Consider the following 26,296-nt stretch of genomic DNA (forward strand, 5'->3'; position numbering starts at 1 on the left):
GAGTGTTTGTTGTCGAGATAAACCGCTTTTATAGTGAGGAAATACTTTTTACCGGGGGAAGGTGGCAAAAGTGATGAAAAACGGAAAAGAGATGGGATGTAGCTCAGTTTAACGTTGATTTTTATTATATACATGAATTCAATGGGCACTCGATGGGAGCATTAGCCTAGAATTCTAGAAACAAAAGAGTAGCAGTACAAAAAACCCTTATGGGGACACTAACTAAGAAAAAGGGAAAAAGGAAAGTGTGGTAGTGGCATAGGATCGGCATGAATACTGGTATTGTTGATTTGATCTGGAGGAATGACCAACGGATGGGAACTTTGATAATTACTTACCACCGTGGCATCGCACCGAGAAAGCAAAAACAACAAACGTTCATCAATGGGCAGAAAACCAGAGCGATCCAGGATCTGGATCTGGTGGGATCACAGCCAGAGGATGCACAAGGCAATCAATGGCATGCAACAAAAGGAGCAAAGCAGACCAAAAGTACGGTGGACCAGCTGAAGCTTTGTCTGGAAGACAGTTCAGAGCATGGTCAATGCGATGTACACCAGGTGGAGCAGGTGGCAAAGCATCAAAAAAGGTACGATCCAGAGCACGACATGTCAGAAAGTGATCTCGGGAGATAAACTCACCGGTAGTGCACGGACATTCTTCACGCATATTGGTGAAACGTCCAAGACGCCACCGCACAAGACGACTACGAGCAGATCGACCAATAGGCAGATACAGAATGGGATCTGGACGAGGGGGATGTAGCTCAGGCGAAAATTTATGGTTGTTTATTGATTACAATGAATTAGCAAAGTAAAAAATATAGACTTATATGCATGCGATCTTTGGATCATTAGTTGCAAGTCCTGAGAAGCGACGTACAGCAAAAAAGCTTAAATTGATAGTTTGATCTCCATGCAGGAACAACATGCAAGTGTCCAGAAAAGGGAAAAAAGGTCCTAAACTAAAATTAAACTGGTAAAAAAGAAGTACAGGCAGGAAAAAGGAGTAAAACAAGTGAGATAAAAGGGTAGAGAATAAGAAGCTATGGTGTATGAGACATGCAATTGAGGATACCTCGATGTTCAGACAGCAGCACAGACAAAATAAACCCACAGACCTCAGTGGCACAAAAAAAGCAAGAAAAAAAGGAGAAAACGAGGCATTTGCATATAGCAAAATGAGCAGAGAGACAAAGACCAAACGAGAAAGAGCAGAGAAGGAGGACAAAGTAAATACAGACACTACCATAAAGGCAGCAGAAACAGAAACAACGAGAGTGGGAATGAGAGAGCAAAACGATTTCAACAGCAAGGTGTCAATCAGTTTCAGAAGGCTCTGACATTTCAAGATCCTTGGTAGCAGAGAGAGTGGGGGAGACAGCATAAGCCAAAAGAGAGGCAGTTTCAGCATCATGATGCAAGAGGTAGCCAAGATAACTCAAACGTTGTTTCTTGGCTAAACGCTCTTGATCAGAGGATCGGGATGGTGGTTTAGCAGCAGCAGAGGAGGAGGAACGAGCAAGCATTTCTTCTTTCAAAATGGCATCAAATTGGGCTTGGTTGATGCGATCATACAAAAGAAAAGAACGAGCAACAGAAACACGGACAGAGCGACGGACAAAAGACAGCGAACGAAGGCAGCGAAGGTTTTCGACCTCAATGGCCTTTTGGACACGCAGATCACGAGAGAGAGAAGCAAATTTGGGATCTTTGAGATTGACTGGATCACATGGATCAAAGTCAATCAACGAGAAGAGCCACGACCATGGAGATGCATGGCTTTGGTGAGGGTGAGAACATAGTCGTTGTGAACAAGGAAAGAAATCACATTCTGTACAGGATATTGAATATCCAGCACACGAGAGTTATTCAATCCTACGCCTTGAACAAGGCGACGCAGCTCAGAAAGACGACGGCGGACAGGAGTAGCATAGTACACAAATTGATAACCAGATGGTATATCACTTTGAGGAGCAAAAAGACGAGCAAGAGTAGCGGATGCCTTGGTGGCAGATGGAGGAGGAGGACGAGCAGCAGGCTTCTTCTTACGCTTTGCACCTGTATTAGATGCAACGACGGCAGCAAAAGATGGTTGATTTCCTGGAGACGAAGAGGTGGCAGAGGTAGCATTGGTGCATGTAGTTGATGTTGGTGCTGTTGTGGTGGTAGTAGTGGCAGGAGGTGGGTGGGATGATGATGGTTTGGGAGCCAGGCTAGTTGTAGTACCAGTAGCAGCTGCAAGTTGGGCTTCGAGAGCGTGACGAGCAGCTTCAGACTCTGCCAGGGCTGTTTTTAACCGCTCAATTTCGACATGGGCGGTTTCCAGACGAGCTAAGCGATTTCGAACCTCAATCATAAAGGTTGAAAGTTGCTGTTCACTCGCTGGAGAGGCAGATGGAGGAGTTGTTGGTCCAAAATCAGTAGAAATGTTGATGATATCAACTGATGTTTGTGGATGATGGTGCTGATGAGAGGTTGGAGTGAATGTCATTTTCTTTGTTTTCAACTGTTGAGTGAAATCTACAGCGAAAAAAGGTGGAGATCTTGAGGAACTTGGCCGTTTTTGACCTGGAGAAAGAGAGGACGCACAGCTTAATGCCTGGTTTACTTTGGTGTCGTCTGGAATGATGTTCTTGCTATGTATTGTATGGAATTGTAGAGTTGGGTCAATTTTTTCAATATTACTGGGCTTCAATGTATTAAAAAAATTGGTTAGCGGAAAGAAAGGTGGGGATGTAGCTCAGTTTAACGTTGATTTTTATTATATACATGAATTCAATGGGCACTCGATGGGAGCATTAGCCTAGAATTCTAGAAACAAAAGAGTAGCAGGTACAAAAAACCCTTATGGGGACACTAACTAAGAAAAAGGGAAAAGGAAAGTGTGGTAGTGGCAAAGGAGCGGCATGAATACTGGTATTGTTGATTTGATCTGGAGGAATGACCAACGGATGGGAACTTTGATAATTACTTGCCACCGTGGCATCGCACCGAGAAAGCAAAAACAACAAACGTTCATCAATGAGCAGAAAACCAGAGCGATCCAGGATCTGGATCTGGTGGGATCACAGCCAGAGGATGCACAAGGCAATCAATGGCATGCAACAAAAGGAGCAAAGCAGACCAAAAGTACGGTGGACCAGCTGAAGCTTTGTCTGGAAGACAGTTCAGAGCATGATCAATGCGATGGATACCAGGTGGAGCAGGTGGCAAAGCATCAAAAAAGGTACGGTCCAGAGCGCGACATGTCAGAAAGTGATCTCGGGAGATAAACTCACCGGTAGTGCACGGACATTCTTCACGCATATTGGTGAAACGTCCAAGACGCCACCGCACAAGACGACTACGAGCAGATCGACCAATAGGCAGATACAGAATGGGATCTGGACGAGAGACAGACGGACGACAAGCACGAAGGAGAGTCTGAGCACCAGTAGCAGCAGCGGTAGCAAGTTGACGATCCACTTGATCTTGCCAATACGAATCAAAGATTTCAGTAAGACCAGCAGTGGTGAATGGCGGCGGATCAGGTAGTGTCAGATACAACGGGTTTTGACAAATAAATCTGTCTAGACGAGTGTACAGTAAGCCACGACGAAGCAGAACCAACAAGCAATCATCAGGGAGAGTATCAGCACGAAGAGCATAACGTGTTGCCAGGACATTATATCGATGCTTCATGCTGGGAATACAGGTCAAATGTTTGGCAACATTGTACCATGTACTACCAACAAACATACCAACCAATCGATTTTGCAGAGCATCAAGAGCCTTGAAGTCACGGAAAGAGAGATGCGATATTGCTAAGCCGTATTCCAGCTTGGGTCGAATAAAGCTTTTATACAAACGAGCACAAAGCAACAGAGAAAAACCATTTCGATTGACACCAACCGAATTCAACAATGCCATTGTCTTGATAGCACCAGAAGCACGCAGATTGAGAATCCCAGGGGCATACAGACCTTTATATCTAAACGGCATACCAAGATACGTGAATTCCTCTACCACAGGAAGAGGTTCACCGTATAGGGACAATGGATGACGAGTAGAGGCAGTGGGAGCACAAAGTACAGCACATTTTGATGGTTTCCATCTGTAGCCAAGAGAGAACGAGTGATCTGAAGCGACATCCAACATGGTTTGCACATCAGTACGAGAGCCAAATATGGCTACATCATCAGCAAAGAGCAGGCTATTCACGCAAACACTAGGCATCCCAGGTGGTGATACCATAGTACCGCGACTGACAGCAGAACGAAGAAGAGCAGGCAGAGAGTTGATGTACAAAGAGTACAAGTGAGGGCTGAGCACTGAACCCTGCAATACGCCAGTAGCAGGCGAAAAGGGAACAGAGGTGTGATTTGCAATCAACACAGACACGAGTACATCATCGAACATGTGGATGAGCAAACTGAGAACTGAACGAGGCAGAGAAGAACGAGAGAGAGCATCCCAAATCACTCGACGATCCACGGTATCATACGCTGACTTGATGTCCAGGAAAGCCACCACAGGATAGTGATGGTGGGTGAGGAAGTAGTCGTGCATCAAGTCATGTAAACAGAGGGCTTGATCCAGAGGACTACGCTGTGGGCGAAAACCACCTTGAGCAACATCAAGTGCAGGCGAATGTTCATCAAGAGCAGGCATCAGAGAGAATTCGAACAATTTACGCATCACCGAAGTAAGCGAAATTGGACGAAAGTTTGCAGGATCAGATACATCACCTTTCTTGTAAATGGGAAAGACTTGAGCATGTCGCCATAGAGCTGGTGTATACGACCACTGAGAGCAGAGTGTAAAGAGCAGAGACAATACGGGTGCAATGTCAGATGCTAGAGCCTTCAGCATTTCAGCTTTCAGATGATCAGGACCAGGAGCTTTCCCATTTGGCAAACGCTTAATGAGAGCGACAAGTATATCAGCATCAAACAGAGACAGATCAGTAGGCACAGCGTAAGGCAAATCAGAGTTGTTCACTTGGGGAGCAGTAGGGCGAGACGCATTATTCAACAAAGAGCCATCATAGACTGAGGCAAGATGGGACGCCATTGTGTTGACAGAGGCAGTTGGACCGTCTGGATGACTGTACGTTGCAGAGCATTCCTTGTTTCTTTTAATGCGCTTGATTGCAGCAGTGGCTTTCGAAAAGTCCTTTTCTAAATCAGAGCAAAACTGATTCCACGATCGACGCTTAGCAGCTTGTACAAGAGAACGAAAACGCCTGTGAGCAGCTTGATAGAGATTCCATGTTTCGACTTTGGCAAAACGACTTGCCCACCTCCATCTACTATACATAGTATCTCTTTCACGAGCAGCATCCTCAATTTCCTGTGTCCAGTACTTTTTCCAGTGGCCAGGACGACCAGATTTCACACCAATTGAGCTATCCAGAGATTCATACAAACATTGATTCAAAGAATCGTTGAGTGCATCAATATCTGGACAAACACCAGGAGGAGCAGACACCAAACCAGAGAGAGAACCAACCAAAGGAGCAACAGAAGATCGAAAGGATTCACGAAGCAAGCCCAAAGGCCGCTTTTTCCTCAATTTCGAGAGCTTCCATTGCCGTCTAGGGGCCAAACCACCAGAGCTACCAGAACCAAGAGTATCATCAGGAGGGGGCACATACTCGAAAGTAAGTACCATCAGCCGATGATCAGAGCCAAGAGACAGATCAGATTCAACCACCAGTTGAGGATGTAACAGAGCAGCCTCGCCAATGTTTGTAAGAAACAGATCAATGATGCTATGAACCTCTTGTTGACGTCGAAAAGTTGTGAATGTGGGTGTACCAAATGCTAAAGACTCATTGAGAATGGAAAAAGAGGACTCCTCCAGCCATGGAAGTAGTGAGGTACCACGAGGATTAGCATTAGTATCACCCAGTAGAGATCCAAAGCGAGCATTGAAATCACCACAAAGGATGGTATCACCGGTTACGGGTAACGAGCGAAGAAGCGAGAGCACCTTATCCGAAGATAAGGGTGGAGGCAGATACACACAATGAACCGTAAGGGTGCCAACCTTAAGGGACAAAGTGTGTGCATTGTAAGACGGAAGTTGAGAGACAGAGAAAGGACAGGAAGGAGAGACAAAGGCAGTAATGCCACCAGAACCACGGTTAAATGCACCAGGTACTTTAGAGCCATAGAGGTGGAATTGAGACCAGTTAGTAGGGAAAGAACCAGAGGTCAGCCAGGTTTCAGTGACAAGCAGTACATGAGTGTTCTGAACATGATGGAGGACATCATGTACCGTTGATTGACGTAGACCATTGGCATTCCAAAGGGAGAGAGAGACTTGAAAGGAGTGGACTGGGTTGTTATTGGGAGTATGACTAGTAGCTATGTTACTCATTAGAGTTCCATAGCAGAGCCATTGCTGTCATGATCTTCCTTTTGACGCTTGAACAAGAATTTAGCCTTTTTGGGCTCCTTCTCGGCAAGACGACCGATAGCTTCAGAGACGGCTATATCTAGCTCTTCTTGAGAGATCCAGCCAGCAGAGACAAAGTATTTGCCAACGCCACTAACGTTGAGTGGACGAAGGAAAGAGAGGGTTTGCAGAGCACGGGTGTTGGTGAATTCATAGATCAATTGCTCACGCTCTTCAATGGCAAGATCAGCATATTTGGGATCAGCAATGTTGTTGGGATCCAAGGGTTGAAAGTTTTCAATGTGATCAGCTTCACATTTGCGCATACAGGCGAGAAACTCCTCTACATATTGGATGTGGAGCAAGATGCCAATGACGCCAGTGGCAGGGAAACAGATGTCTAACACACGGCCAGTATCAATACCAGCTCGGCGAAGTTGGTAACGAACCTCAGAGCGCAGGATTTTACCAGAGCGGCCTAGATACACATACTGGTATCCTTGTTGACCTTTGGTGGTGGTGGTTTGGAACATGCGACCTGCAGCAAGACGTCGCTTGGTAGTACGGGCAGGGTCACGATGTTGAGCACCTTTACGGGCAGCAGATGCGTAGGGGATGTAGCTCAGTTTAAAGATTGTTTTTATTTATAAGAAATTTAATGGGCACTCGATGTGATCATAGCCTAACTTCAAGAACAAATATAGAGCAAGTAACTAAAAAAACCCCTCCAGAGCACTTTCAAAGGGACAAAAAATGCAGTGACAAGAGTACAGGACATGGAGACTAGTGGTGCTCACATTGAGGATCTCGAGGGACAACCAACGGATGGGAACTTTGATAATGACTTACCACCGAGGAGCCGCACGTAGAAAACAACAATGGAACATGTTCATCCCTGTCAGATCAACCAGTACTGGAGTACCAAAGAGACGCTGGATCTGGATCCGGAGCAATGACAGCCAGAGGATGCACAAGGCAATCGATAGCATACAGGAGGTTCAGTAGAGCAGGCCAGAAATCAGGAGGACCGGCAGAGGCATTAGTGGGCAAGCAATTAAGAGCATGGTCAATACGGTGCACACCAGGTGGAGCAGGCGGCAAGGCATCGATCAAGTCAGGATCAAGAGCACGACAGTACAAAAAGTGATCACGAGAGATGTGAACACCTGCAGGTGACATACATGGGCACTCCTCTCGCATGTTTGTGAAACGACCAAGGCGCCAACGGACCAAACGACTTCGAGCAATACGACCAAGAGGCAGGTAAAGTATGGGATCAGGCCTCATGGTGTCAGGACGACAAGCACGAAGCAAAGTATGACGACCAGTGACAGCAGCAGCAGAGAGCTGGAGATCAACCTGATCTTGCCAATAGGCAGCAAAGGTAGTGCGCAAGCCAGCAGAAGAAGGAACAGGGTCAGGCAGCGACTGATACAGAGGGTTTTCACATATAAAACGATCCAACCTTGTATAGTGCAAATGGGCACGAAGCAGAACCAGCAGACAATCGTCAGGCAGAGTATCAGCACGCAGAGCAAAACGGGTAGCCAGGACATTGTAGCGATGTTTGATACTGGGAAGACAGGTAATGTGCTTGGCGACATTAACCCAAGTACTACCCACAAACATGCCAACAAGTCGGTTTTGCAAAGTATCCATAGCAGTAAAATCACGAGCAGAGAGATGGGAGATGGCCAGACCATATTCAAGCTTAGGACGAATAAATGTCCTGTACAGGCGAGAGGAGAGCAGCAAAGAGAAACCATTGCGGTTGACACCAACAGAGTTTAACAGAGCCATGGTCTTGACAGCACCAGCAGAACGCAGAGACAGAATACCAGGAGCATGTAGGCCTTTGTATCGGAATGGCATACCAAGGTATGTAAATTCGTCAACGACAGGCAGAGCTTCATTGTAAAGTACCAGAGGAGAACCAGCAAGAGCAGCAGCAGTACCAAGCACAGCACATTTGGAAGGCTTCCACCTATATCCAAGAGAGACAGAATGACCAGCAGCAAGATCCAACATACGCTGAACCTCAGACTTTGAACCAAAGACAGCCACATCATCAGCGAACAGGAGACTATTGATAGCAATAGGAGCATCAGCACCAGGCACAGGCAGCATAGTAGCACCAGTAGCACCAGAACGCAAAAGACTTGGTAAAGAGTTGATATACAACGAGTACAAGTGAGGACTGAGCACTGAGCCTTGCAGAACACCAGTGACAGGAGAGAAGGCAGTCGAGTTGTGATTAGCAATCAAGACAGAGACAGACACATCATCAAACATGTTGATCAACAGACCCAGAACAGCACGAGGAAGACTAGAACCAGCCAAAGCAGACCAGATAACACGACGATCGACTGTGTCATATGCTGACTTGATATCCAAGAAAGCGACAACAGGACGACGACGGTGCGCAACAAAGTAATCATGCATCAAGTCATGCAAGCAGAGGGCTTGATCCAGAGGACTACGTTGAGGGCGGAAACCACCTTGGGCAATGTCAAGGGCAGGAGAATGGGCATCCAGCTCAGGCATGAGAGAGAACTCAAACAGTTTGCGCACAACAGAAGTCAGAGAAATAGGCCTATAGTTGGCGGGATCAGAAGCATCACCTTTCTTGAAGATGGGGAAGACTTGGGCATGACGCCAGAGAGCAGGAGTATACGACCATTGGTAACACAGAGTGAACAACAGAGACAACACCGGAGCAATCTCAGAGACCAAGGACTTGAGCATCTCAGCTTTAATATGATCTGGACCAGGAGCTTTATGTGTTGGGAGCCGCTGAATGTGAGATACAAGAGTATCAACATCGAACAGTGACAAATCCACAGGCACACAAAAAGGCAGAACAGAGTCAAAAGTGGGGGGAGCAGCAGGACGAGTAGCAGTGGCAAGCAGAGAGCCATCATACACCGAAGCGAGATGAGAACCCATAGCAGTGACAGAAGCAGCAGGACCGTCGGGATGACTGTAGGTAGCAGAAGACTCTTTGTTACGCTTGATGCGCTTGATAGCAGCAGTAGCTTTTGAGAAATCCTTTTCTAGAATACCACAGAACTGTTTCCAGGACCTTCGCTTTGCAGCTTGCACCAGGGAGCGAAACTTGCGATGCGCAATTTTGTATAAGGACCATTTTTCAACTTTGACAATACCAAAGGCATGCCTCCATTGACTATAAGAGTGATCACGTACAGTAGCAGCATCCTGAATTTCTTGCGTCCAGTACTTCTTCCAATGGCCAGGACGACCAGATTTCACACCAATAGAACTATCCAGAGATTCATACAAACATTGATTCAAAGAATCGTTGAGTGCATCAATATCTGGACGAACACCAGGAGGAGCAGACACCAAACCAGAAAGAGTACCAACCAGAGGAGCAACAGAAGATCGAAAGGATTCACGGAGTAAGCCCAAAGGCTTCTCTTTCGTCAATTTCGAGAGCTTCCATTGACGCCGAGGAGCCAGAACAGAATCACCAGGAGCCACAGTGTCATCGAGAGGTGGCACATACCCGAAAGTAAGTGACATCAATCGATGGTCAGAACCAAGAGACAGATCAGACTCAACCACCAGTTGAGGATTCACCAAAGCAACATCACCAATATTTGTCAAAAACAAATCAATGATACTACTCAATTCTTGTTGCTGCCGAAAAGAAGAGTACGTCGTAACACCAAAAGCCAAAGACGCATTGAGTACAGACAAGCAGTGTTCATCAAACCAAGGTTTGAGAGCATTACCACGAGCATTAGAGATAGCATCACCAGTGAGAGAACCCAACCGAGCATTGAAATCGCCACATAGAATAGTATCCCTAGTCATAGGTAATGAACTAAGGGCCGAGAGCACCTTATCAGATGATAAGGGTGGAGGTAAGTATACACAATGGACCGTAAGGGAGCCAACCTTAAGGGACAAAGTATGCGGATTATAGGATGGGAGTTGATAGACAGAGTAAGGACAGGAAGGAGAGACAAAAGCAGTAATACCACCAGAACCACGGTTGAAGGCACCAGGTACTTTCGAACCGTAAAGATGGTATTGGGACCAATCTGTAGGAAAAGAGCCAGAAGTTAGCCAGGTTTCAGTAACCAGCAAGACATGAGTATCCAGGACATGAGAGAGAACATCGTGAATCACTGATTGACGAAGACCATTGGCATTCCAAAGAGAGAGAGAGACAAATAAGGAGTGGACAGGGTTATCATTTTGGGTATACAGTATCGAGGACTCAGTGGTGGAACACATTATTGTTCCATAGCAGAATCTTCATTGGCAGAGTCAGCATTAATCTTGCGACGGAACAAGAAGTTAGCCCTCTTGGGTTCCTTCTTTGCAAAGCGTTGAATGGCATCACCAACAGAAACAGAAAGGTCTTCGTCACAAATCCAGCCTTGCTCAACAAAGTACTTACCAACACCACTGACATTCAGAGGACGTAGGAAAGCTAAGGTTTGCAGACACCGAGCAGCAGTAAATTCCATGATCAAAGCAGTACGTTGATCCAGAGTCAAAGAGTCATACTTAGGATCAGCTATGTTAGCAGGGTCCAAAGGGTCAAAGTCGAAGAAGAATTCAGCCTCACAAGCCTCCAAAAGTGCAGTAAAATCCTGAACATATTGCACATGCACCAGGATGCCAATAACATCGGATGCTGGGAAACAGATGTCAAGCACACGACCCAAATCAACGCCGGCTTTGCGCAAGAGAGAGCGAACTTCAGAGCGTGCAATCTTCTTAGATCTACCAATATAAACATATTGGTAACCTTGAGGACCTTTACGAGCAGCAGTTGTAAAGGCGCGACCAATAGCAAGACGCTTCTTAGCTTGCTTAGCTTCAGTAGCAGGATCAGGAAGAGTAGCAGCAGCCTTTGCGACATTTGCATAGCTAGGTGATTTAGTAGCCTTAGTATTCATAGAGCCAGTAGTAGTTTTGAGGGTTGACCCCTCTACCGCCGTGGGCCGACTCGAACCAGAGGGGACCACGTGACCGGAGACTGCACCCTGCAATTTTTGAATTGCAAGGTCCTTGTCCTGTAAAAGTTTTTTCAACTCTGAATTCTCTTTTTCCAGAGTATCTAAACGAGCAAGAAGACCATCATGTTCGTTGACGCGAGCAGTAACCGAGGTAAGTTGTTCTTGGAGCTGATTAAGAATCATTTGAAGCTGATTCATATCCATACCCTGTAGATTGGTGGCCATGACGGAGAATATTTTTTTATAAATTTGAAAATTTTTTAAAAAAATATCAAGGAGGTGTTCGACAAATTTGAAACTATAACACAATAAACTGTTACCAAAGGCAAGCAAAGTTGTGTAATTTCGAGTTGTTGGAGTTGGTAGTTATCGAGGAAATACGTTTTTTCTAGTCTGGAACAACTTTTTTCCGAAAACGGTGGCAAAAAGTGTTGAAAAACGGAAAGAGATGCCTGGGGATGTAGCTCAGTTTAACGTTGATTTTTATTATATACATGAATTCAATGGGCACTCGATGGGAGCATTAGCCTAGAATTCTAGAAACAAAAGAGTAGCAGGTACAAAAAACCCTTATGAGGACACTAACGAAGAAAAAGGGAAAAAGGAAAGTGTGGTAGTTGCAGAGGATCGGCATGAGTACTGGTATTGTTGATTTGATCTGGAGGAATGACCAACGGATGGGAACTTTGATAATTACTTACCACCGTGGCATCGCACCGAGAAAGCAAAAACAACAAACGTTCATCAATGGGCAGAAAACCAGAGCGATCCAGGATCTGGATCTGGTGGGATCACAGCCAGAGGATGCACAAGGCAATCAATGGCATGCAACAAAAGGAGCAAAGCAGACCAAAAGTACGGTGGACCAGCTGAAGCTTTGTCTGGAAGACAGTTCAGAGCATGGTCAATGCGATGTACACCAGGTGGAGCAGGTGGCAAAGCATCAAAAAAGGTACGATCCAGAGCACGACATGTCAGAAAGTGATCTCGGGAGATAAACTCACCGGTAGTGCACGGACATTCTTCACGCATGTTGGTGAAACGTCCAAGACGCCACCGCACAAGACGACTACGAGCAGATCGACCAATAGGCAGATACAGAATGGGATCTGGACGAGAGACAGACGGACGACAAGCACGAAGGAGAGTCTGAGCACCAGTAGCAGCAGCGGTAGCAAGTTGACGATCCACTTGATCTTGCCAATACGAATCGAAGATTTCAGTAAGACCAGCAGTGGTGAATGGCGGCGGATCAGATAGTGTCAGATACAACGGGTTTTGACAAATAAATCTGTCTAGACGAGTGTACAGTAAGCCACGACGAAGCAGAACCAACAAGCAATCATCAGGAAGAGTATCAGCACGAAGAGCATAACGTGTTGTCAGAACGTTATATCGATGCTTCATGCTGGGAATACAGGTCAAATGTTTGGCAACATTGTACCATGTACTACCAACAAACATACCAACCAATCGATTTTGCAGAGCATCAAGAGCCTTGAAGTCACGGAAAGAGAGATGCGATATTGCTAAGCCGTATTCCAGCTTGGGTCGAATAAAGCTTTTATACAAACGAGCACAAAGCAACAGAGAAAAACCATTTCGATTGACACCAACCGAATTCAACAATGCCATTGTCTTGATAGCACCAGAAGCACGCAGATTGAGAATCCCAGGGGCATACAGACCTTTATATCTAAACGGCATACCAAGATACGTGAATTCCTCTACCACAGGAAGAGGTTCACCGTATAGGGACAATGGATGACGAGTAGAGGCAGTGGGAGCACAAAGTACAGCACATTTTGATGGTTTCCATCTGTAGCCAAGAGAGAACGAGTGATCTGAAGCGACATCCAACATGGTTTGCACATCAGTACGAGAGCCAAATATGGCTACATCATCAGCAAAGAGCAGGCTATTCACGCAAACACTAGGCATCCCAGGTGGTGATACCATAGTACCGCGACTGACAGCAGAACGAAGAAGAGCAGGCAGAGAGTTGATGTACAAAGAGTACAAGTGAGGGCTGAGCACTGAACCCTGCAATACGCCAGTAGCAGGCGAAAAGGGAACAGAGGTGTGATTTGCAATCAACACAGACACGAGTACATCATCGAACATGTGGATGAGCAAACTGAGAACTGAACGAGGCAGAGAAGAACGAGAGAGAGCATCCCAAATCACTCGACGATCCACGGTATCATACGCTGACTTGATGTCCAGGAAAGCCACCACAGGATAGTGATGGTGGGTGAGGAAGTAGTCGTGCATCAAGTCATGTAAACAGAGGGCTTGATCCAGAGGACTACGCTGTGGGCGAAAACCACCTTGAGCAACATCAAGTGCAGGCGAATGTTCATCAAGAGCAGGCATCAGAGAGAATTCGAACAATTTACGCATCACCGAAGTAAGCGAAATTGGACGAAAGTTTGCAGGATCAGATACATCACCTTTCTTGTAAATGGGAAAGACTTGAGCATGTCGCCATAGAGCTGGTGTATACGACCACTGAGAGCAGAGTGTAAAGAGCAGAGACAATACGGGTGCAATGTCAGATGCTAGAGCCTTCAGCATTTCAGCTTTCAGATGATCAGGACCAGGAGCTTTCCCATTTGGCAAACGCTTAATGAGAGCGACAAGTATATCAGCATCAAACAGAGACAGATCAGTAGGCACAGCGTAAGGCAAATCAGAGTTGTTCACTTGGGGAGCAGTAGGGCGAGACGCATTATTCAACAAAGAGCCATCATAGACTGAGGCAAGATGGGACGCCATTGTGTTGACAGAGGCAGTTGGACCGTCTGGATGACTGTACGTTGCAGAGCATTCCTTGTTTCTTTTAATGCGCTTGATTGCAGCAGTGGCTTTCGAAAAGTCCTTTTCTAAATCAGAGCAAAACTGATTCCACGATCGACGCTTAGCAGCTTGTACAAGAGAACGAAAACGCCTGTGAGCAGCTTGATAGAGATTCCATGTTTCGACTTTGGCAAAACGACTTGCCCACCTCCATCTACTATACATAGTATCTCTTTCACGAGCAGCATCCTCAATTTCCTGTGTCCAGTACTTTTTCCAGTGGCCAGGACGACCAGATTTCACACCAATTGAGCTATCCAGAGATTCATACAAACATTGATTCAAAGAATCGTTGAGTGCATCAATATCTGGACAAACACCAGGAGGAGCAGACACCAAACCAGAGAGAGAACCAACCAAAGGAGCAACAGAAGATCGAAAGGATTCACGAAGCAAGCCCAAAGGCCGCTTTTTCCTCAATTTCGAGAGCTTCCATTGCCGTCTAGGGGCCAAACCACCAGAGCTACCAGAACCAAGAGTATCATCAGGAGGGGGCACATACTCGAAAGTAAGTACCATCAGCCGATGATCAGAGCCAAGAGACAGATCAGATTCAACCACCAGTTGAGGATGTAACAGAGCAGCCTCGCCAATGTTTGTAAGAAACAGATCAATGATGCTATGAACCTCTTGTTGACGTCGAAAAGTTGTGAATGTGGGTGTACCAAATGCTAAAGACTCATTGAGAATGGAAAAAGAGGACTCCTCCAGCCATGGAAGTAGTGAGGTACCACGAGGATTAGCATTAGTATCACCCAGTAGAGATCCAAAGCGAGCATTGAAATCACCACAAAGGATGGTATCACCGGTTACGGGTAACGAGCGAAGAAGCGAGAGCACCTTATCCGAAGATAAGGGTGGAGGCAGATACACACAATGAACCGTAAGGGTGCCAACCTTAAGGGACAAAGTGTGTGCATTGTAAGACGGAAGTTGAGAGACAGAGAAAGGACAGGAAGGAGAGACAAAGGCAGTAATGCCGCCAGAACCACGGTTAAATGCACCAGGTACTTTAGAGCCATAGAGGTGGAATTGAGACCAGTTAGTAGGGAAAGAACCAGAGGTTAGCCAGGTTTCAGTGACAAGCAGTACATGAGTGTTCTGAACATGATGGAGAACATCATGTACCGTTGATTGACGTAGACCATTGGCATTCCAAAGGGAGAGAGAGACTTGAAAGGAGTGGACTGGGTTGTTATTGGGAGTATGACTAGTAGCTATGTTACTCATTAGAGTTCCATAGCAGAGCCATTGCTGTCATGATCTTCCTTTTGACGCTTGAACAAGAATTTAGCCTTTTTGGGCTCCTTCTCGGCAAGACGACCGATAGCTTCAGAGACGGCTATATCTAGCTCTTCTTGAGAGATCCAGCCAGCAGAGACAAAGTATTTGCCAACACCACTAACGTTGAGTGGACGAAGGAAAGAGAGGGTTTGCAGAGCACGGGTGTTGGTGAATTCATAGATCAATTGCTCACGCTCTTCAATGGCAAGATCAGCATATTTGGGATCAGCAATGTTGTTGGGATCCAAAGGTTGAAAGTTTTCAATGTGATCAGCTTCACATTTGCGCATACAGGCAAGAAATTCCTCAACATATTGGATGTGGAGCAAGATGCCAATGACGCCAGTGGCAGGGAAACAGATGTCTAACACACGGCCAGTATCAATACCAGCTCGGCGAAGTTGGTAACGAACCTCAGAGCGCAGGATTTTACCAGAGCGGCCTAGATACACATACTGGTATCCTTGTTGACCTTTGGTGGTGGTGGTTTGGAACATGCGACCTGCAGCAAGACGTCGCTTGGTAGTACGGGCAGGGTCACGATGTTGAGCACCTTTACGGGCAGCAGATGCGTAGCTACCTTGAGTAGCATCGGGTTGGTGAGTAGTAACAAGCTCTTGGGGTGGTGTTACCTGAGAGCTGGAAAGAGCACCTTGATTGGTGCGGCGGGATGAGAGTTGGCCCTGTAATTTTTCAATTGCAAGGTCCTTGGCTTGTAACTGATTTTTCAATTCTCCATTTTCCTTTTCCAAAAGGTCCAGGCGAGCAAGGAGATTGTCATGTTGCTGTACTCGCTCGGTGAGAGAGACCAGTTGTTGCTGTTGTTCTTGAACAGTTTGGATGAGCTGATTCAAATCCATAGATTGCTGATTATTGTTGAGCATGGCTGAAAATATTCTATCAAACTTTGGAGATTCAATAAAATATGAAAAAGATGTCCAACAAACTGGAAGTTATAACACAATGTACGTTGACTAAATGCAAGTAAACTGGTACAACTGAAGGCTAGTTGGAGTGTTTGTTGTCGAGATAAACCGCTTTTATAGTGAGGAAATACTTTTTACCGGGGGAAGGTGGCAAAAAGTGATGAAAAACGGAAAGAGATGGGGATGTAGCTCAGTTTAACGTTGATTTTTATTATATACATGAATTCAATGGGCACTCGATGGGAGCATTAGCCTAGAATTCTAGAAACAAAAGAGTAGCAGGTACAAAAAACCCTTATGGGGACACTAACTAAGAAAAAGGGAAAAAGGAAAGTGTGGTAGTGGCATAGGATCGGCATGAATACTGGTATTGTTGATTTGATCTGGAGGAATGACCAACGGATGGGAACTTTGATAATTACTTACCACCGTGGCATCGCACCGAGAAAGCAAAAACAACAAACGTTCATCAATGGGCAGAAAACCAGAGCGATCCAGGATCTGGATCTGGTGGGATCACAGCCAGAGGATGCACAAGGCAATCAATGGCATGCAACAAAAGGAGCAAAGCAGACCAAAAGTACGGTGGACCAGCTGAAGCTTTGTCTGGAAGACAGTTCAGAGCATGGTCAATGCGATGTACACCAGGTGGAGCAGGTGGCAAAGCATCAAAAAAGGTACGATCCAGAGCACGACATGTCAGAAAGTGATCTCGGGAGATAAACTCACCGGTAGTGCACGGACATTCTTCACGCATATTGGTGAAACGTCCAAGACGCCACCGCACAAGACGACTACGAGCAGATCGACCAATAGGCAGATACAGAATGGGATCTGGACGAGGGGGATGTAGCTCAGGCGAAAATTTATGGTTGTTTATTGATTACAATGAATTAGCAAAGTAAAAAATATAGACTTATATGCATGCGATCTTTGGATCATTAGTTGCAAGTCCTGAGAAGCGACGTACAGCAAAAAAGCTTAAATTGATAGTTTGATCTCCATGCAGGAACAACATGCAAGTGTCCAGAAAAGGGAAAAAAGGTCCTAAACTAAAAATTAAACTGGTAAAAAAGAAGTACAGGCAGGAAAAAGGAGTAAAACAAGTGAGATAAAAGGGTAGAGAATAAGAAGCTATGGTGTATGAGACATGCAATTGAGGATACCTCGATGTTCAGACAGCAGCACAGACAAAATAAACCCACAGACCTCAGTGGCACAAAAAAAGCAAGAAAAAAAGGAGAAAACGAGGCATTTGCATATAGCAAAATGAGCAGAGAGACAAAGACCAAACGAGAAAGAAGCAGAGAAGGAGGACAAAGTAAATACAGACACTACCATAAAGGCAGCAGAAACAGAAACAACGAGAGTGGGAATGAGAGAGCAAAACGATTTCAACAGCAAGGTGTCAATCAGTTATCAGAAGGCTCTGACATTTCAAGATCCTTGGTAGCAGAGAGAGTGGGGGAGACAGCATAAGCCAAAAGAGAGGCAGTTTCAGCATCATGATGCAAGAGGTAGCCAAGATAACTCAAACGTTGTTTCTTGGCTAAACGCTCTTGATCAGAGGATCGGGATGGTGGTTTAGCAGCAGCAGAGGAGGAGGAACGAGCAAGCATTTCTTCTTTCAAAATGGCATCAAATTGGGCTTGGTTGATGCGATCATACAAAAGAAAAGAACGAGCAACAGAAACACGGACAGAGCGACGGACAAAAGACAGCGAACGAAGGCAGCGAAGGTTTTCGACCTCAATGGCCTTTTGGACACGCAGATCACGAGAGAGAGAAGCAAATTTGGGATCTTTGAGATTGACTGGATCACATGGATCAAAGTCAATCAACGGAGAAGAGCCACGACCATGGAGATGCATGGCTTTGGTGAGGGTGAGAACATAGTCGTTGTGAACAAGGAAAGAAATCACATTCTGTACAGGATATTGAATATCCAGCACACGAGAGTTATTCAATCCTACGCCTTGAACAAGGCGACGCAGCTCAGAAAGACGACGGCGGACAGGAGTAGCATAGTACACAAATTGATAACCAGATGGTATATCACTTTGAGGAGCAAAAAGACGAGCAAGAGTAGCGGATGCCTTGGTGGCAGATGGAGGAGGAGGACGAGCAGCAGGCTTCTTCTTACGCTTTGCACCTGTATTAGATGCAACGACGGCAGCAAAAGATGGTTGATTTCCTGGAGACGAAGAGGTGGCAGAGGTAGCATTGGTGCATGTAGTTGATGTTGGTGCTGTTGTGGTGGTAGTAGTGGCAGGAGGTGGGTGGGATGATGATGGTTTGGGAGCCAGGCTAGTTGTAGTACCAGTAGCAGCTGCAAGTTGGGCTTCGAGAGCGTGACGAGCAGCTTCAGACTCTGCCAGGGCTGTTTTTAACCGCTCAATTTCGACATGGGCGGTTTCCAGACGAGCTAAGCGATTTCGAACCTCAATCATAAAGGTTGAAAGTTGCTGTTCACTCGCTGGAGAGGCAGATGGAGGAGTTGTTGGTCCAAAATCAGTAGAAATGTTGATGATATCAACTGATGTTTGTGGATGATGGTGCTGATGAGAGGTTGGAGTGAATGTCATTTTCTTTGTTTTCAACTGTTGAGTGAAATCTACAGCGAAAAAAGGTGGAGATCTTGAGGAACTTGGCCGTTTTTGACCTGGAGAAAGAGAGGACGCACAGCTTAATGCCTGGTTTACTTTGGTGTCGTCTGGAATGATGTTCTTGCTATGTATTGTATGGAATTGTAGAGTTGGGTCAATTTTTTCAATATTACTGGGCTTCAATGTATTAAAAAAATTGGTTAGCGGAAAGAAAGGTGGGGATGTAGCTCAGTTTAACGTTGATTTTTATTATATACATGAATTCAATGGGCACTCGATGGGAGCATTAGCCTAGAATTCTAGAAACAAAAGAGTAGCAGGTACAAAAAACCCTTATGGGGACACTAACTAAGAAAAAGGGAAAAGGAAAGTGTGGTAGTGGCAAAGGAGCGGCATGAATACTGGTATTGTTGATTTGATCTGGAGGAATGACCAACGGATGGGAACTTTGATAATTACTTGCCACCGTGGCATCGCACCGAGAAAGCAAAAACAACAAACGTTCATCAATGAGCAGAAAACCAGAGCGATCCAGGATCTGGATCTGGTGGGATCACAGCCAGAGGATGCACAAGGCAATCAATGGCATGCAACAAAAGGAGCAAAGCAGACCAAAAGTACGGTGGACCAGCTGAAGCTTTGTCTGGAAGACAGTTCAGAGCATGATCAATGCGATGGATACCAGGTGGAGCAGGTGGCAAAGCATCAAAAAAGGTACGGTCCAGAGCGCGACATGTCAGAAAGTGATCTCGGGAGATAAACTCACCGGTAGTGCACGGACATTCTTCACGCATATTGGTGAAACGTCCAAGACGCCACCGCACAAGACGACTACGAGCAGATCGACCAATAGGCAGATACAGAATGGGATCTGGACGAGAGACAGACGGACGACAAGCACGAAGGAGAGTCTGAGCACCAGTAGCAGCAGCGGTAGCAAGTTGACGATCCACTTGATCTTGCCAATACGAATCAAAGATTTCAGTAAGACCAGCAGTGGTGAATGGCGGCGGATCAGGTAGTGTCAGATACAACGGGTTTTGACAAATAAATCTGTCTAGACGAGTGTACAGTAAGCCACGACGAAGCAGAACCAACAAGCAATCATCAGGGAGAGTATCAGCACGAAGAGCATAACGTGTTGCCAGGACATTATATCGATGCTTCATGCTGGGAATACAGGTCAAATGTTTGGCAACATTGTACCATGTACTACCAACAAACATACCAACCAATCGATTTTGCAGAGCATCAAGAGCCTTGAAGTCACGGAAAGAGAGATGCGATATTGCTAAGCCGTATTCCAGCTTGGGTCGAATAAAGCTTTTATACAAACGAGCACAAAGCAACAGAGAAAAACCATTTCGATTGACACCAACCGAATTCAACAATGCCATTGTCTTGATAGCACCAGAAGCACGCAGATTGAGAATCCCAGGGGCATACAGACCTTTATATCTAAACGGCATACCAAGATACGTGAATTCCTCTACCACAGGAAGAGGTTCACCGTATAGGGACAATGGATGACGAGTAGAGGCAGTGGGAGCACAAAGTACAGCACATTTTGATGGTTTCCATCTGTAGCCAAGAGAGAACGAGTGATCTGAAGCGACATCCAACATGGTTTGCACATCAGTACGAGAGCCAAATATGGCTACATCATCAGCAAAGAGCAGGCTATTCACGCAAACACTAGGCATCCCAGGTGGTGATACCATAGTACCGCGACTGACAGCAGAACGAAGAAGAGCAGGCAGAGAGTTGATGTACAAAGAGTACAAGTGAGGGCTGAGCACTGAACCCTGCAATACGCCAGTAGCAGGCGAAAAGGGAACAGAGGTGTGATTTGCAATCAACACAGACACGAGTACATCATCGAACATGTGGATGAGCAAACTGAGAACTGAACGAGGCAGAGAAGAACGAGAGAGAGCATCCCAAATCACTCGACGATCCACGGTATCATACGCTGACTTGATGTCCAGGAAAGCCACCACAGGATAGTGATGGTGGGTGAGGAAGTAGTCGTGCATCAAGTCATGTAAACAGAGGGCTTGATCCAGAGGACTACGCTGTGGGCGAAAACCACCTTGAGCAACATCAAGTGCAGGCGAATGTTCATCAAGAGCAGGCATCAGAGAGAATTCGAACAATTTACGCATCACCGAAGTAAGCGAAATTGGACGAAAGTTTGCAGGATCAGATACATCACCTTTCTTGTAAATGGGAAAGACTTGAGCATGTCGCCATAGAGCTGGTGTATACGACCACTGAGAGCAGAGTGTAAAGAGCAGAGACAATACGGGTGCAATGTCAGATGCTAGAGCCTTCAGCATTTCAGCTTTCAAATGATCAGGACCAGGAGCTTTCCCATTTGGCAAACGCTTAATGAGAGCGACAAGTATATCAGCATCAAACAGAGACAGATCAGTAGGCACAGCGTAAGGCAAATCAGAGTTGTTCACTTGGGGAGCAGTAGGGCGAGACGCATTATTCAACAAAGAGCCATCATAGACTGAGGCAAGATGGGACGCCATTGTGTTGACAGAGGCAGTTGGACCGTCTGGATGACTGTACGTTGCAGAGCATTCCTTGTTTCTTTTAATGCGCTTGATTGCAGCAGTGGCTTTCGAAAAGTCCTTTTCTAAATCAGAGCAAAACTGATTCCACGATCGACGCTTAGCAGCTTGTACAAGAGAACGAAAACGCCTGTGAGCAGCTTGATAGAGATTCCATGTTTCGACTTTGGCAAAACGACTTGCCCACCTCCATCTACTATACATAGTATCTCTTTCACGAGCAGCATCCTCAATTTCCTGTGTCCAGTACTTTTTCCAGTGGCCAGGACGACCAGATTTCACACCAATTGAGCTATCCAGAGATTCATACAAACATTGATTCAAAGAATCGTTGAGTGCATCAATATCTGGACAAACACCAGGAGGAGCAGACACCAAACCAGAGAGAGAACCAACCAAAGGAGCAACAGAAGATCGAAAGGATTCACGAAGCAAGCCCAAAGGCCGCTTTTTCCTCAATTTCGAGAGCTTCCATTGCCGTCTAGGGGCCAAACCACCAGAGCTACCAGAACCAAGAGTATCATCAGGAGGGGGCACATACTCGAAAGTAAGTACCATCAGCCGATGATCAGAGCCAAGAGACAGATCAGATTCAACCACCAGTTGAGGATGTAACAGAGCAGCCTCGCCAATGTTTGTAAGAAACAGATCAATGATGCTATGAACCTCTTGTTGACGTCGAAAAGTTGTGAATGTGGGTGTACCAAATGCTAAAGACTCATTGAGAATGGAAAAAGAGGACTCCTCCAGCCATGGAAGTAGTGAGGTACCACGAGGATTAGCATTAGTATCACCCAGTAGAGATCCAAAGCGAGCATTGAAATCACCACAAAGGATGGTATCACCGGTTACGGGTAACGAGCGAAGAAGCGAGAGCACCTTATCCGAAGATAAGGGTGGAGGCAGATACACACAATGAACCGTAAGGGTGCCAACCTTAAGGGACAAAGTGTGTGCATTGTAAGACGGAAGTTGAGAGACAGAGAAAGGACAGGAAGGAGAGACAAAGGCAGTAATGCCACCAGAACCACGGTTAAATGCACCAGGTACTTTAGAGCCATAGAGGTGGAATTGAGACCAGTTAGTAGGGAAAGAACCAGAGGTCAGCCAGGTTTCAGTGACAAGCAGTACATGAGTGTTCTGAACATGATGGAGGACATCATGTACCGTTGATTGACGTAGACCATTGGCATTCCAAAGGGAGAGAGAGACTTGAAAGGAGTGGACTGGGTTGTTATTGGAGTATGACTAGTAGCTATGTTACTCATTAGAGTTCCATAGCAGAGCCATTGCTGTCATGATCTTCCTTTTGACGCTTGAACAAGAATTTAGCCTTTTTGGGCTCCTTCTCGGCAAGACGACCGATAGCTTCAGAGACGGCTATATCTAGCTCTTCTTGAGAGATCCAGCCAGCAGAGACAAAGTATTTGCCAACGCCACTAACGTTGAGTGGACGAAGGAAAGAGAGGGTTTGCAGAGCACGGGTGTTGGTGAATTCATAGATCAATTGCTCACGCTCTTCAATGGCAAGATCAGCATATTTGGGATCAGCAATGTTGTTGGGATCCAAGGGTTGAAAGTTTTCAATGTGATCAGCTTCACATTTGCGCATACAGGCGAGAAACTCCTCTACATATTGGATGTGGAGCAAGATGCCAATGACGCCAGTGGCAGGGAAACAGATGTCTAACACACGGCCAGTATCAATACCAGCTCGGCGAAGTTGGTAACGAACCTCAGAGCGCAGGATTTTACCAGAGCGGCCTAGATACACATACTGGTATCCTTGTTGACCTTTGGTGGTGGTGGTTTGGAACATGCGACCTGCAGCAAGACGTCGCTTGGTAGTACGGGCAGGGTCACGATGTTGAGCACCTTTACGGGCAGCAGATGCGTAGGGGATGTAGCTCAGTTTAAAGATTGTTTTTATTTATAAGAAATTTAATGGGCACTCGATGTGAGCATAGCCTAACTTCAAGAACAAATATAGAGCAAGTAACTAAAAAAACCCCTCCAGAGCACTTTCAAAGGGACAAAAAATGCAGTGACAAGAGTACAGGACATGGAGACTAGTGGTGCTCACATTGAGGATCTCGAGGGACAACCAACGGATGGGAACTTTGATAATGACTTACCACCGAGGAGCCGCACGTAGAAAACAACAATGGAACATGTTCATCCCTGTCAGATCAACCAGTACTGGAGTACCAAAGAGACGCTGGATCTGGATCCGGAGCAATGACAGCCAGAGGATGCACAAGGCAATCGATAGCATACAGGAGGTTCAGTAGAGCAGGCCAGAAATCAGGAGGACCGGCAGAGGCATTAGTGGGCAAGCAATTAAGAGCATGGTCAATACGGTGCACACCAGGTGGAGCAGGCGGCAAGGCATCGATCAAGTCAGGATCAAGAGCACGAACAGTACAAAAAGTGATCACGAGAGATGTGAACACCTGCAGGTGACATACATGGGCACTCCTCTCGCATGTTTGTGAAACGACCAAGGCGCCAACGGACCAAACGACTTCGAGCAATACGACCAAGAGGCAGGTAAAGTATGGGATCAGGCCTCATGGTGTCAGGACGACAAGCACGAAAGCAAAGTATGACGACCAGTGACAGCAGCAGCAGAGAGCTGGAGATCAACCTGATCTTGCCAATAGGCAGCAAAGGTAGTGCGCAAGCCAGCAGAAGAAGGAACAGGGTCAGGCAGCGACTGATACAGAGGGTTTTCACATATAAAACGATCCAACCTTGTATAGTGCAAATGGGCACGAAGCAGAACCAGCAGACAATCGTCAGGCAGAGTATCAGCACGCAGAGCAAAACGGTAGCCAGGACATTGTAGCGATGTTTGATACTGGGAAGACAGGTAATGTGCTTTGGCGACATTAACCCAAGTACTACCCACAAACATGCCAACAAGTCGGTTTTGCAAAAGTATCCATAGCAGTAAAATCACGAGCAGAGAGATGGGAGATGGCCAGACCATATTCAAGCTTAGGACGAAATAAATGTCCTGTACAGGCGAGAGGAGAGCAAGCAAAGAGAAACCATTGCGGTTGACACCAACAGAGTTTAACAGAGCCATGGTCTTGACAGCACCAGCAGAACGCAGAGACAGAATACCAGGAGCATGTAGGCCTTTGTATCGGAATGGCATACCAAGGTATGTAAATTCGTCAACGACAGGCAGAGCTTCATTGTAAAGTACCAGAGGAGAACCAGCAAGAGCAGCAGCAGTACCAAGCACAGCACATTTGGAAGGCTTCCACCTATATCCAAGAGAGACAGAATGACCAGCAGCAAGATCCAACATACGCTGAACCTCAGACTTTGAACCAAAGACAGCCACATCATCAGCGAACAGGAGACTATTGATAGCAATAGGAGCATCAGCACCAGGCACAGGCAGCATAGTAGCACCAGTAGCACCAGAACGCAAAAGACTTGGTAAAGAGTTGATATACAACGAGTACAAGTGAGGACTGAGCACTGAGCCTTGCAGAACACCAGTGACAGGAGAGAAGGCAGTCGAGTTGTGATTAGCAATCAAGACAGAGACAGACACATCATCAAACATGTTGATCAACAGACCCAGAACAGCACGAGGAAAGACTAGAACCAGCCAAAGCAGACCAGATAACACGACGATCGACTGTGTCATATGCTGACTTGATATCCAAGAAAGCGACAACAGGACGACGACGGTGCGCAACAAAGTAATCATGCATCAAGTCATGCAAGCAGAGGGCTTGATCCAGAGGACTACGTTGAGGGGCGGAAACCACCTTGGGCAATGTCAAGGGCAGGAGAATGGGCATCCAGCTCAGGCATGAGAGAGAACTCAAACAGTTGCGCACAAACAGAAGTCAGAGAAATAGGCCTATAGTTGGCGGGATCAGAAGCATCACCTTTCTTTGAAGATGGGGAAGACTTGGGCATGACGCCAGAGAGCAGGAGTATACGACCATTGGTAACACAGAGTGAACAACAGAGACAACACCGGAGCAATCTCAGAGACCAAGGACTTGAGCATCTCAGCTTTAATATGATCTGGACCAGGAGCTTTATGTGTTGGGAGCCGCTGAATGTGAGATACAAGAGTAATCAACATCGAACAGTGACAAATCCACAGGCACACAAAAAGGCAGAACAGAGTCAAAAGTGGGGGGAGCAGCAGGACGAGTAGCAGTGGCAAGCAGAGAGCCATCATACACCGAAGCGAGATGAGAACCCATAGCAGTGACAGAAGCAGCAGGACCGTCGGGATGACTGTAGGTAGCAGAAGACTCTTTGTTACGCTTGATGCGCTTGATAGCAGCAGTAGCTTTTGAGAAATCCTTTTCTAGAAATACCACAGAACTGTTTCCAGGACCTTCGCTTTGCAGCTTGCACCAGGGAGCGAAACTTGCGATGCGCAATTTTGTATAAGGACCATTTTTCAACTTTGACAATACCAAAGGCATGCCTCCATTGACTATAAGAGTGATCACGTACAGTAGCAGCATCCTGAATTTCTTGCGTCCAGTACTTCTTCCAATGGCCAGGACGACCAGATTTCACACCAATAGAACTATCCAGAGATTCATACAAAACATTGATTCAAAGAATCGTTGAGTGCATCAATATCTGGACGAACACCAGGAGGAGCAGACACCA

The 26,296-nt window shown here is 46.1% G+C and overlaps 12 protein-coding genes across 12 annotated transcripts; all 12 read right to left on the minus strand.

The window, feature by feature from the left end:
* Nucleotides 1-381: 381 nt before the first annotated feature.
* On the minus strand, nt 382-669 carry ATC70_003761 (uncharacterized protein; the record flags this gene model as incomplete). Its single annotated transcript, XM_064823116.1, has 1 exon — nt 382-669. One exon carries the CDS (start codon nt 667-669, stop codon nt 382-384), a length of 288 nt encoding a protein of 95 aa, XP_064676576.1.
* Nucleotides 670-1,318: 649 nt separating this feature from the next.
* On the minus strand, nt 1,319-2,493 carry ATC70_003762 (Flavin_Reduct domain-containing protein; the record flags this gene model as incomplete). The annotated part of the gene is made up of 2 exons (XM_064823117.1): nt 1,319-1,722; nt 1,767-2,493. 2 exons carry the CDS (start codon nt 2,491-2,493, stop codon nt 1,319-1,321), a joined length of 1,131 nt encoding a protein of 376 aa, XP_064676577.1.
* A 527-nt stretch (nt 2,494-3,020) lies between these two features.
* On the minus strand, nt 3,021-6,916 carry ATC70_003763 (uncharacterized protein; the record flags this gene model as incomplete). Its single annotated transcript, XM_064823118.1, has 2 exons — nt 3,021-6,352; nt 6,412-6,916. 2 exons carry the CDS (start codon nt 6,914-6,916, stop codon nt 3,021-3,023), a joined length of 3,837 nt encoding a protein of 1,278 aa, XP_064676578.1.
* Nucleotides 6,917-7,286: 370 nt separating this feature from the next.
* Nucleotides 7,287-10,220, minus strand: ATC70_003764 (uncharacterized protein; the record flags this gene model as incomplete). Its single annotated transcript, XM_064823119.1, has 1 exon — nt 7,287-10,220. The coding sequence occupies one exon, from the start codon at nt 10,218-10,220 to the stop codon at nt 7,287-7,289; it is 2,934 nt and encodes a 977-aa protein (XP_064676579.1).
* Nucleotides 10,221-10,645: 425 nt separating this feature from the next.
* Nucleotides 10,646-11,602, minus strand: MSS4_3 (Phosphatidylinositol-4-phosphate 5-kinase; the record flags this gene model as incomplete). Its single annotated transcript, XM_064823120.1, has 1 exon — nt 10,646-11,602. The coding sequence occupies one exon, from the start codon at nt 11,600-11,602 to the stop codon at nt 10,646-10,648; it is 957 nt and encodes a 318-aa protein (XP_064676580.1).
* Nucleotides 11,603-12,121: 519 nt separating this feature from the next.
* On the minus strand, nt 12,122-15,390 carry ATC70_003766 (uncharacterized protein; the record flags this gene model as incomplete). The annotated part of the gene is made up of 2 exons (XM_064823121.1): nt 12,122-15,337; nt 15,382-15,390. 2 exons carry the CDS (start codon nt 15,388-15,390, stop codon nt 12,122-12,124), a joined length of 3,225 nt encoding a protein of 1,074 aa, XP_064676581.1.
* Nucleotides 15,391-15,465: 75 nt separating this feature from the next.
* Nucleotides 15,466-16,404, minus strand: ATC70_003767 (uncharacterized protein; the record flags this gene model as incomplete). Its single annotated transcript, XM_064823122.1, has 1 exon — nt 15,466-16,404. One exon carries the CDS (start codon nt 16,402-16,404, stop codon nt 15,466-15,468), a length of 939 nt encoding a protein of 312 aa, XP_064676582.1.
* A 511-nt stretch (nt 16,405-16,915) lies between these two features.
* ATC70_003768 (uncharacterized protein) lies at nt 16,916-17,203 on the minus strand (the record flags this gene model as incomplete). The annotated part of the gene is made up of 1 exon (XM_064823123.1): nt 16,916-17,203. The coding sequence occupies one exon, from the start codon at nt 17,201-17,203 to the stop codon at nt 16,916-16,918; it is 288 nt and encodes a 95-aa protein (XP_064676583.1).
* Nucleotides 17,204-17,858: 655 nt separating this feature from the next.
* Nucleotides 17,859-19,031, minus strand: ATC70_003769 (uncharacterized protein; the record flags this gene model as incomplete). The annotated part of the gene is made up of 1 exon (XM_064823124.1): nt 17,859-19,031. The coding sequence occupies one exon, from the start codon at nt 19,029-19,031 to the stop codon at nt 17,859-17,861; it is 1,173 nt and encodes a 390-aa protein (XP_064676584.1).
* A 527-nt stretch (nt 19,032-19,558) lies between these two features.
* MCM2 (MCM DNA helicase complex subunit) lies at nt 19,559-22,827 on the minus strand (the record flags this gene model as incomplete). Its single annotated transcript, XM_064823125.1, has 2 exons — nt 19,559-22,774; nt 22,819-22,827. 2 exons carry the CDS (start codon nt 22,825-22,827, stop codon nt 19,559-19,561), a joined length of 3,225 nt encoding a protein of 1,074 aa, XP_064676585.1.
* A 74-nt stretch (nt 22,828-22,901) lies between these two features.
* On the minus strand, nt 22,902-25,301 carry ATC70_003771 (uncharacterized protein; the record flags this gene model as incomplete). The annotated part of the gene is made up of 3 exons (XM_064823126.1): nt 22,902-23,541; nt 23,843-24,087; nt 24,282-25,301. 3 exons carry the CDS (start codon nt 25,299-25,301, stop codon nt 22,902-22,904), a joined length of 1,905 nt encoding a protein of 634 aa, XP_064676586.1.
* A 403-nt stretch (nt 25,302-25,704) lies between these two features.
* Nucleotides 25,705-26,145, minus strand: CRZ1_1 (DNA-binding transcription factor; the record flags this gene model as incomplete). The annotated part of the gene is made up of 1 exon (XM_064823127.1): nt 25,705-26,145. The coding sequence occupies one exon, from the start codon at nt 26,143-26,145 to the stop codon at nt 25,705-25,707; it is 441 nt and encodes a 146-aa protein (XP_064676587.1).
* Nucleotides 26,146-26,296: the final 151 nt, after the last annotated feature.

This window comes from Mucor velutinosus (genome assembly GCF_035048745.1).
Source record: "Mucor velutinosus strain NIH1002 chromosome Unknown tig00000260, whole genome shotgun sequence".
Lineage (NCBI taxonomy): Eukaryota > Fungi > Mucoromycota > Mucoromycetes > Mucorales > Mucoraceae > Mucor > Mucor velutinosus.